The sequence below is a fragment of the Saccoglossus kowalevskii genome, chromosome 15, assembly GCF_978046115.1.
Source record: "Saccoglossus kowalevskii chromosome 15, keSacKowa6.1, whole genome shotgun sequence".
NCBI classification, from domain to species: domain Eukaryota; kingdom Metazoa; phylum Hemichordata; class Enteropneusta; family Harrimaniidae; genus Saccoglossus; species Saccoglossus kowalevskii.
This window is the reverse complement of record NC_140655.1, coordinates 14,727,899-14,740,450: the sequence shown is the minus strand read 5'-3', so window position 1 is coordinate 14,740,450 and position 12,552 is coordinate 14,727,899. Positions and strand designations below refer to the sequence as shown.

General features: G+C 31.8%; 1 protein-coding gene across 1 annotated transcript; it reads left to right on the top strand.

Annotated features, from left to right (window-relative positions):
* Positions 1 to 5,049: 5,049 nt before the first annotated feature.
* LOC146733984 (protein SpAN-like) lies at positions 5,050 to 9,908 on the top strand. Its single transcript, XM_085490483.1, has 9 exons — positions 5,050 to 5,144; positions 6,339 to 6,435; positions 6,534 to 6,732; positions 6,812 to 6,938; positions 7,071 to 7,140; positions 7,956 to 8,159; positions 8,499 to 8,625; positions 9,030 to 9,285; positions 9,538 to 9,908. The coding sequence occupies exons 2-9, from the start codon at positions 6,370 to 6,372 to the stop codon at positions 9,767 to 9,769; spliced, it is 1,281 nt and encodes a 426-aa protein (XP_085346609.1). The 5' UTR covers positions 5,050 to 5,144; positions 6,339 to 6,369; the 3' UTR covers positions 9,770 to 9,908.
* The last annotated feature ends 2,644 nt before the right edge of the window (positions 9,909 to 12,552 follow it).

Below are 12,552 nucleotides of genomic sequence, written 5' to 3'. Positions count from 1 at the left end.
CTGCACCTTTGAACACAATGTTCGTAATCGAGCGGAAACAACTTTTGCGGCTTGTTAATTTGTTTTATTCACACAGAGCAGAATTCGAGGATAATCTAATGATAACGAATTTAGAGTCTACGTTTCAAGAATCCTTCAATCCACACTCAGATGCAATATTACAACTGTACCCATCACCAATCATATATTTACTGACTATTATTCCAATTTATATGTGTCAAAAAATGATTTTTAAATTATGTTTTTGGTTTATACAGTTATGGGTAGAGAACATGTTCTAGTCAGCAATTTTCGAATACCAGCAATATCAATATTATATATAGTAAGCATTGCAGCCATCTTGAACTTTAAGATGTTGTGGATACTCTAAACACCATCTGATTCTTGCTTTCTGGGAGCAGAGGTATTACTGTGCAATCATTGTTATGATGCATATATACTGTACATGTAGTGTACATAATTCACACACCACCAATTTGGAAATGAAACAAGCAAAACCCAAAGAAGTAAAATTACGCTCATGCAATTTTAAACACGTGTTAAAATTTTATGAATAATTTGCGCAAAATAACAGATATTAATATGATTCGAAAAACGGAAACATTTACATAATTAATTTTGCCATGTAATGGTGATAAATACATAATATTTTATAATGCAGACCTTTCAGGCACTGCAGATATGAAATTATATTACATGTGTCTCAGATTGAACATTATGTTTCAATTATGTTATTCTGTTATTCAATTGTTGGTAACAGCGACAAAAACAAAAATCTAATAATTTAAATCACGATGTTGGCAAACGTTTTGTGCAAACTATGGAAACGATCGGAGGTTTCAAACCAGAACGGATTTTCTTTTTTTCTAGTTATTTATATTTAAGTGTAGTACTATATTCAACTAGAATTAGATTCTCAAAGAAACAATTAGTGAAACGAAATCGACATAAGCGAGAAAGTTAAAACTACTGTCATATCGGCCTAATGCCATTTTACTGCCGTGTTAGATATTATAAATAATTTGTGCAAAATGACCGATTTTTAAGCAGATTAGAACTTTAACACTGAAACGTAAACCCGCACAAAATATGGAAGAAATAAAAATGAATACATCTCAGCAAAATAATGTTGCCCTACTAGATTCATAGAAAAACAATATTTTCTAATATACAAATTAAGACAATCATATTTTCTTACACGGTTTAATGTTATGTTTGTATCGTATTAAGGCATATTTGATGATCAATTTTACAAAATGTAAATATTCTCTGTTGATTATGACATGTTTTCAATGTTAAAAACCACATATCATCACACTGGAACAAAATCAAAACTAACGTAAATTAATGTAAATAAATGTATTTCGCAGCTATAGTGTTTTGTTTTACTATGGGCACGGTAGTGGTTATAACCTTAACATAAAAATAATAATTATTGTTTGTAAAATGTTATTATTAGTATAGTTTATATAAATTGGGGCATCATTTGTAAAGCAAAATTTTACATTCATTATTCGGCCTTTCAAATTATGTAACGTTTCTTGCACTTTGATGGTAAATGGCGTGTTTAGTATTTCCCGTTTGTGTTAACGCATGAAATGGTAAAAATGTGAAATAAAGACCACCTGAACACACACACACACACACACACACACACAAACTTTTTAATAGCTGCGAGAGTCCACAAACCTGCACCTATGAACACAATGTTCGTAATCGAGCGGAAACAACTTTTGCGGCTTGTTAATTTGTTTTATTCACACAGAGCAGAATTCGAGGATAATCTAATGATAACGAATTTAGAGTCTACGTTTCAAGAATCCTTCAATCCACACTCAGATGCAATATTACAACTGTACCCATCACCAATCATATATTTACTGACTATTATTCCAATTTATATGTGTCAAAAAATGATGTTTAAATTATGTTTTTGGTTTATACAGTTATGGGTAGAGAACATGTTCTAGTCATCAATTTTCGAATACCAGCAATATCAATATTATATATAGTAAGCATTGCAGCCATCTTGAACTTTAAGATGTTGTGGATACTCTAAACACCATCTGATTCTTGCTTTCTGGGAGCAGAGGAATTCCTGTGCAATCATTGTTATGATTCATATATAATGTACATGTAGTGTACATAATTCACACACCACCAATTTGTAAATGAAACAAGCAAAACCCAAAGAAGTAAAATTACGCTCATGCAATTTTAAACACGTGTTAAAATTTTATGAATAATTCGCGCAAAATAACAAATTACTGTCATATCGGCCTAATGCCATTTTACTGCCGTGTTAGATATTATAAATAATTTGTGCAAAATGACCGATTTTTAATCAGATTAGAACTTTAACACTGAAACCTAAACCCGCAAAAAATATGGAAGAAATAAAAAAGAATACATCTCAGCAAAATAATGTTGCCCTACTAGATTCATAGAAAAGCAATATTTTCTAATATACAAATTAAGACAATCATATTTTCTGACACGGTTTAATGTTATGTTTGTATAGTATTAAGGCATATTTGATGTTCAATTCTAACAAAATGTAAATATTCTCTGTTGATTATGACGTGTTTTCAGTGTTTGAAACCACATATCATCACACTCAAAAAAGGCAAAACTAACATAAAGTAACGTAAATTAATGTAAATAAATGTATTTCGCAGCTATAGTGTTTTGTTTTACTATGGATACGATAGTGGTTATATAACCTTGACATAAAAATAATAATTATTGTTTGTAATAGGTTATTATTAGTATAGTTTACAGAAATTGGCGCATCATTTTCATTGCAAAATTTCACATTCGTTATTCAGCCTTTCAAATTATGTAACGTTTCTTGCACTTTGATGGTAAATGGCGTGTTTAGTATTTCCCATTTGTGTTAACTCTCCGAAATGGTAATAATGTGAAATAAATACCACCTGAATACTCACACACAAAAAAACACTTTTTAATAGCTGCGAGTGTCCACGAAACTGCACCTATGAACACAGTGTTTGTAATCGAGCGAAAACTACTTTTGCGGCTTGTTAATTTACTTTATTCACACAGAGCAGAATTCGAGGAGAATCTAATGATAACGAATTTAGAGTCTACGTTTTCAGAATCCTTAAATCCACATTCAGATGCAATATTACAACTGTACCCATCATCAATCATATATTTACTGACCAATTTATATGTGTCAAAAAATTATGTTTAAATTATGTTTTTGGTTTATACAGTTATGGGTAGAGAACATGTTCTAGTCAGCAATTTTCGAATACCAACAATATCAATATTATATATAGTAAGCATTGCAGGCATCTTGAACTTCAAGATTTTGTGAATACTCTAAACACCATCTGATTCTAGCTTTCTGGGAGCAGAGGTATTCCTGTGAAATCATTGTTATGATTCATATATACTGTACATTTAGTGTACATAATTCACACGCCAGCAATTTGGAAATGAAACAAGCAAAACTCAAAGACGTAAAATGACGCTCATACAATTTTACACACATGTTACAATTGTATGAATAATTTGCGCAAAATAACAGATTTTTAGGAGATTAGTAAAATAGAAAAAAATACATAAATAATTGTGCCATGCAATGGTGATAAATAAACAATATTTTATAATGTAGACCTTTCAGGCACTGTAGATCTGATATTATATTACATGTGTCTCAGATTGAACATTATGTTTCAATTATGTTATTCTATTATTCAAATGTTGGTAACAGCGACAATAACAAAAATCTAATAATTTTAATCACGATGCCGGAAAACGTTTTGTGCAAACCATGGAAACGATTGCCGGTTTCAAACCAAAACACATTTCCTTTTTTCTAGTTATTTATATTTAAGTGTAGTACTATATTCAACTAGAATTAGATTCTTAAGAAACAATTTTTGAAACGAAATTTACATACGCGAGAAAGTTAAAACTACTGTCATATCGGCCTAATGCCATTTTACTGCCGTGTTAGGTATTATAAATAATTTTTGCAAAATGACCGATTTTTAAGCAGATTAGAACTTTAACACTGAAACGTAAACCCGCACAAAATATGGAAGAAATAAAAATGAATACATCTCAGCAAAATAATGTTGCCCTACTAGATTCATAGAAAAACAATATTTTCTGATATACAAATTAAGACAATCATATTTTCTAACACTTTTCATTGTTACGTCTGTATAGTAATTGGATATATTTCCAACTTAATTAATGTAAATCAATATAATTCGTAGTTTGAACGTTTTGTTTCACAATGGATACGATATGACTAATTTTGATTTTGAAAAAAAATAACTATTATAAATAGAGTCAATTTGTGGAAACATAACTTAATGGTGTGGGTAAGAACACAAATCGAAGCGTAGTCAAATAAAACACTTCCATATATCCGATGGCGTCGTTAGACACGTTTCTGCCTGGCAAGGCGCGACAATATAACCCTGTACACCTGTATGAAGTCGTGGTGTTCTACCAAGTTTGTATCAATGTATTAATTTTTTTTTATTTCATCTGAAAATAATGTATTGTTTTCTTGTCCTGACCTTGTTAGTTTAAAAAAAAACATGTGAAGATGTGGTTCAACTCCAAAAACTGAGCTTAATATTTCCTGAATAGAGAGAATTGATTGTGTACTGTACATTATATTCGATCAAATAACTTGACGTAACTTGAATAGTTGACGTTTCAAGTCAGTCTTTCATGTTAGATCTTTAAATATCCGTCCCTTCAAATCACATGTTGATTTGTTGATTTATTTATTATCTCATCTTGTTTTGAGAAAGCTAATATTTTTAAGGCATTTTTAAGGTATGACTCAAAAGAAAACACTGTAAATGGAATGAACATATAAGTTACAAGTGAAAACAAATCAATAACCTATTCCTTAATAGTGTTACCTCTGACATGAAGCTAAATAGTTCAAAAAATATATCAATATCTTGCATACATTTTTAACATAGAATTTTCTGGAAACAGTATGTGGGTGCGATATATAGGATTTAAAAACTACGTCAGAAATATGTAAATTATTCTTGGCCAATTCAACCGCATATAAACATAGCGTGCTCTCAGGTTCAATTCATTCTGACACTACTGATTGTGTTTGCATTGTCTGCAGTATCTACGTGAGTATGATAACATTTATGCTATGAATTATTTGCAGCATATCTATCTATCTATAGCATCTCTCATGCATGAAAGTATTGATCATTCAAAATTCTTTCTTTGCATATACGCTTTTCATTTTTTTGGTTTATTGGGACTGCTAATATTGGCCACATAGAATCCGTTCTTGTGTATCTAAATTTTGTATTTTGCTTTCTTATTTCGGCTGAGATTCAAAGAATAAAATGTGTACATGTTTTATCCTTATTCTGACTATACAATGTACTTAGATTAAATGCGATCATAACGTCACTATTTAACGTGCAGTCTTGAGTACCTATATGTTAGCTAATTGAAAACATGTTTTGCAATTTAAAACTACGAATAGCACTAATCACATGGTAATTGTTTGTTGACACTCGCGTATATGTCCGACTTTCTTTGATATCCTATTTATGTTCGGTTGTGAGTAAAATGTAGTCTATACATAATAGCAACGTAACTCGGATGGTAAACACATCGTAGTGTAGTATATGCTAATATACAAGGTTTTGTATTTGTACGGCGATTTCCAAATGCATCTAAAATACGATAACAATGTTATAGATTGTTTTTAGTGTTATATATGTACCTTCCTCTCATTTGGATTGAAATCATTGTGTAATAACTATTCAAATAATATGACACATCGCGAATACTATTCACATTTAGCTGTCTTTATTTGCTGTGACGACACGTGATGTAATGTAGTTCAGATATAAAAATGACTATGAACGTTTGTTGGGTAGAAATATTAAAGATCAATACAGGCTAGTACTGTTTTAGTGTTTGTCCCAGTTGTTTTTAGTAATTAAGATGTTGACCAACATGATTTATGTACACGCATACTAATGTTGATGTCCCACTCAACTGTACTATGTACTGTGTAATTACTTAGTGAATATTGTAGCTGCATATTAGAAAAATGAATGAAATTTGTGTTTTGTACTATATAAATATTATCTTTTTATAATAATTATTTTTTAACCTGGCTGACTGAAATCAGAAAGCTAAGAATGATGGAAAACACAATAACTTATGACTGATAATGAGACAATCAATTTATATACAAATTATTATTTTCAGAAATCAAGGTATATTCAGAACTAAATAATGTTTATCATTTAGTGGTTTTACTGTGTCATTAGTAACGGTTTTAATATTTGATTCAACAGACTTGGTTACCGTTCAGAAGAATTGGTTACTATGCTTCATATTCAATCAATATGTATATTTGTTATGATGGCGATGTTTGTACATTGCATCAACACAGTAAGTGATAATTAACATACTGATATCAATCAAACTCATTAGTCTCAGCATTTTAAGTTATCGGATCAAGAATTTTAATTTTTTTAATACTTCAACAGGCAGCTTCTTCGGAACCACCCGAAGAAACGGAAAGTCCTAATACTATAGAGTCTGATATAAAGTTAACCGATGAGCAACTAGCTGAAATTAAAGCAATAGTAGCCGCTGAAGCAAGTGGGGTCGGTGCGAGAAAAGCTATAACTAGCCTTTCAAAGCGTTGGAATAATGCTATTGTGCCATATGTGATATCATCAACAAGTAAGTATATGTCTGTTTGATAGTTTGTGCTTTCATGTATCAAGTTTTCAGTACATAACATGTATCTATATTATTACAGGTCAATCTGATGCTGCCGTAATAAGAAAAGCGATGACCTACTGGGAGAGTAACACTTGTATTAGATTCCCACCGTATAACTCGGGCGCAGGGCATTCTGATAGAATTAGCTTTAAAAAAGATAATGGGTAAGGTTACTACCAATTTTAGTAACAGACTTTGAGCATATTAGTTAATGTCTGTGCCGTTGCCGTATTTGGCGTTGTTGTGTGAAGGTTTATATTATTAGTGATACATTTCTGTATATGTTACCTTTATAGATGCTGGTCTTACGTTGGTCGCACTGGTAATGGTGCTCAAGATATTTCTATCGGATATGGTTGTGCATATGTGAGTTACGTTTGTATTTAAGTGTCTTTTTTCTGGTATACTTTTGGGGTATTTGTTGTTTATGAAATAAATATGTGCGTGATATCAATTAAATAATAATTAAATTATAATTATGATGAATAGTCATTGTTACGTCAATACTGACATAAAAAAATGCGACTGTTGAATTGACCATAGCGTCGTTAGAAAGATATTTACCTAGAAATATAGTACAAAATACTACACATTGATTTATCTTGATAATATGATTATATTATAAAACTCGATTAGTAAGCATAGAATTTTTGATCATTCACATCGGGTAGTATGAGATTTCACATTCTGCGTAATCCAATCTCTGATAGCTTATAGCCTCTACAACACAGAGGCATGGAGACCAAATTTTGCAGCATTGAGCATTTGAGCATCTCAACACAGATACACGTGCCAATTGTGACAATTTCTTTCCTGACAATTCAGATATCAAGACAGAATATTCAATGGCCCAAATTATAATGAACATGACATATAATCCTCAATTTTGCTAAAGCATTTTGAATCAGTGGCGATCTAAAATGTTGTGCCATGATGTATTTTGACGATCTTGATTAATACATATTAGTTTGTCTGAATTTAGGACCAATTTTTCAAACAAAACCACAACAAAGCAATGCATACATAATACAAGGGTGTCAGAAAAATACATATAATGCAATATATTTTCAAGTCACACCACATTCATCAATTATCTTTTACATACTAGTAATTGATTATACAGATACTGACATTTTCTTATGTGCCCACTCACTTCTTTTGTATGTTGCTGCATTAAACAGAAAGGAACTATTGCTCACGAAATTGGTCATGCAATAGGATTCTGGCATGAACAAAGTCGCACAGACCGAGATGATTACGTTACAGTTCACTGGAACAACATCCAGTCGGGTAAAAGTCACAATTTCAACAAATATACCTCTGCGGATGTTAATATGTACAACGTGCCATACGACATTGGATCGATTATGCATTATGGTGCTAAGGTAGGACTATATTGTAAATATTAAAACATTAACTGTATTCACCATATGTGATCACTCATAATACGACCGGTCCTATGCAATATATCTTTACATTGGAAGCTTGTATATTAATTAACCCACCGAGTTCTAAAGTCAACTTTTGTCACCATTCTCAAATGTCAAACCTACATACTCTTTAAGTTTCCAAACTTATGCCCATTCTGCCCGCAATTGTCAATTAAATATAACCTATTTTGCCGAGAGAATAATTATGACTTTCAAAGGGGTATCGTGCAGTTACAAACTAAATGTCCCCTCATACATGCAATGTGTGATATTTACAAGTCAAAATAAATTCAGTATTTCAGCACGAATGGACAGGATACAATAACAGCGAATAACCCAGCTGACCAAGACAAAATGGGCGAGCGTGATTATTTGAGTAACGCTGATATTTTTTTAGCCAATATAATTTATGATTGCCCAGGTATGTATGTATGTATTTTTTTATTTTTTTTTATTCTATTTATTAATAATGTTACCCAGTTTATTCATTTTTGTGATGATGCAGATATACATCGCCAACAAAAATAATTAGCATCAGAGCAAATTTTTCATTGTTTTACATGTGATTGGACACACTTCGCCATACTACTTTATGGACAAACTTTTATGAACGTGCAAATATCAGCACCGAATAGCATGAACACACTTGTACGGTTACTGGCAAAGCTCATTTAAATAACACCTAATTTTATACAGTTGTGTTTTTTTAGTTTCTGGTGATATCCAGTTATAATTTAGTTATTTCACTGTTTTTTTTAGCTATTCGAGCTCATTTTGTATCAATGTATTACGTTATAAAATTGTTGTTGATGACACATTTTTCAGCTCTGCCAAAAGCAAGCACAGAATCAGTGTATCCGGCGGTTGATCAATGTAAATCTCCATATAAAGTTAATAATCAAGCTAGTCTGAATCGGGCAAGACATGCGCTACAACAGAATGGAGAAAATAGAAGCTTCTGGGTTGATGGCACGATTTCAGGCAGTACAATTACATTCAGTGATGGTTCAACAATGTCAGTAGATTCGTCTTTGTTTCACAGTAATGAACCAAATGGAAGTGGGCAATGTCTCCATTTGTGGTGAGTTCAAAATACAAGGCCTGTTTTCATTATTACATTTTATTCCGTATTTGCTTTGTATGTTAAAACAGTTTGATGTTTATTTAAATACTGTCAGAATGACGATATACATTGCAGAGTAATTTAATTCATCATAAAATAGCTATCTGAACAACTTGTCATGCAGTACGAAGGTCGTGAGTTTATAGGTGAGTAAATAATTTTGAGCCCATATTGCCGTTATAAAGCGATCAAATACAATCATACTTACAGGTGGTACAACAATGACTGGAAATTGGATGATACGACGTGCGACTACAATCAGAAGTATCTATGTGCAGGTACAGTGATCGTTATGTGTATATATATGTATTATAGTTTTCCGCAAAAAGTTTACCCAAGGTCAATGAATACTCACGTTTTACATTTACATTTATACGGCAACACATTCACGTGTTCTGAAAATATTCCATGTATAAGTGATGTCTTATTAATAATGTTGTAATGGTCGTATATTCAACAGATTTACCGCGTCCTAGTTCTAGTACAGCGCTTCCGGCTAATGCTCAGTGTGATTCTGGATCTCTATTCCAAGTTGTTGACCAGGACGATTTAGAACGTGCACAGCTCGTAATTAAAACAAATGGAGAGAATAGAAATTTCTGGGTGGATGGGCGCTTATCAGGCAATACCATTACCTTCACTGGTGGTTCAACAATATCGGTTAATTCAGAATTGTTTCAACCAAATGAGCCCAATGGAAGTGGTCCCTGTCTCCATTTGTGGTGAGTACATATAATATATACTGTGTGTTATGTTGTTTTTCTTATTATTGACAGTGTACTATGGGAAATACAGAAAGGCTAATTACATGTTTTAGCACAATTTTAAAGTAAGACGTTTCTCAAAAATAAAAATAAAATATTGTCATTATATTTACATTTCCGACATTTTAGGATAAAATAAAATTTGATTGACAAAATGGTGTTAAAATAGAATTTTTAGTGTAACTTACAATTGTATCCTACGTCAAAAATATTTCGCAATATTTTAAAATTAAGCCAGGTGACATATCGTGAAAAATGATATTTGTTATCTCACAACGTATCTATTATATCAATAATTTCATTGGATTTGAAAAAAAAATCTCCTTATAAATATAAACACATTTTGACACAATTGCGTTTTACCTTCAGTTGCAAATTTATTAGCTTGGTGCTTACAAATGCAAACAATTTCATCGGATTAAAAAATCACTTCTGTCCTTATATACAGGTATTATAACAATACATGGAAATTAGACGACACTACATGCGGATATGCTCAAAAGTATTTATGTTCTGCTTAAGCTGTAAGTATCATACAAACTAAATAATTATAAATAGTTATAAATAATTATATGTGAGGTCTTAATAAATCTTCTCTTTTCTCGCGCCCACATTTGTTGTAAAATTAACTAAAATTCTTGATTGTATAATGTATTTCTGCTAGGCATCATGTTAAATGAATATTTTTAACTGTAGAGCTACCAGCCATCATTGGGGCGCCACTATCTGGCATCTGAATAGTTTCCACGGACATATAGCATGTATAGTGGAAAATAAAAAAATAGTACATGAAACAATTGAGCATAATGATAATGACATCTTCGAGATAGACACTGTTTTACTTTTGATTAATTGTAGTCCAATATTGTATTGCTGTAATTTTTTTAATGCAATTTGAAAAAAAAAATAATATTCTTGTTTGATACTGAAAGTAGATAATTATATATTATATAACTAAAATATAACTATATTGGATGCATAATGGCCTGATATTGAAGCAAACATCCGATTTGTTGTTTTATGAACCAATACAATAATTTATTAAGTTAGGCAAGTTAGGTAAACTGAAAATCCCTTTTTATTTCATTTTCTATCTAACGAGTATTGCTGCATGTCTTCAACGCAACCTTTTTGTGTATGGTAAACACGGTATGATTTATTGTCCAAATTACATCTTCAAATCAAAGTCTTAAATATTAATTCTTTTATTGCAGGAAATCGCAATTCAAACAAGAAGTGTACCTCATTCATGAAATCACTCCGCAAATTATATTACTGCAATCGCATGCCTCGTAAATAAATCTTACGTGTAGTTTAGTTTCATTCCTAATGTTATTTTAGTTTATTATTATTGTTATTGCATGCTATAAAACTTGTTGAATTGCAGAACAATAAATAATCTGAAGCATAAATATTGAGTCTTTTATCGTGAAAGTGTGATGGCATGCATTTTCGGTGTATGATAATTCTAATTGTTTGAAACTTCACAAAGGAGCAATTGTAGTGCAGTATTGTACCACAGTATTAAAGACCTACAGTCTATTATGCGTTCGAATTACACATAATTGATACTTCTCATGCGACACACAACGACACTTAAAATAAACTTGCTAAAAGTCTTAGTATTCTGAATATCAAGACCGAGCTGTGGGATTAAGCAAATTTGTTGTCTTTATTGTTCTTTATGAAAAAATAGGATGCCAATAATTAAACGTCGACAAGTAAACTCCGACAACATCAGAATCCACAGGCAACTTTACGATTGCGAAAGAAAACGGTACAACATAGCCAATTCAGGGAGAGATTCGTCAATCAAGAGGTGACAAGCGCATCCTGCTCTGTTGTGGCAGGCACCACACACCGACACTGCAATATGCATCACAAAACCGATCGGTGACAATTGTGTTACAAGTAGGACGTAGTGTGTACAAAACACAAACTACACTTACACTGGGAAGGTATCATGTAAACCACTTGATTACTTGTCAGAGAACACTTCCAGCTTTAAAATTCCTCGCTCTCCTTATAAAATTGCTTACAGTTCTACTAATTACTTAGGCGTACGTTATATATTATCCACCAATAACTATAAGCCATTGATTGATCACACAGTTTCTACGCCGTGTCTCTCAAAGGCAAGTCTTGCAGATACTTACTGCAGTATATTTATGAAAACAAGCCATACATGACACAATTATAATAATATAGTTGGAACACAAACATGTCAGATATAGATCCAGAAGCTGATGCTTAATTTTGTGTCTGATCGTCAAACGAGTACTTGCCCATATTGAGAGATATTGACTGGAAAAGCTTTTTAAATACATCTCTATATCGATGACAGGATGTATAATGAATATTAAATTTGAACATGATCAGTCAAAGCATGTCAAAAATATGGCACTAGAACAAAATGGCCGCCAGTTGGCTATTTTAAATCAGTTGGTCATTTTAAATGACG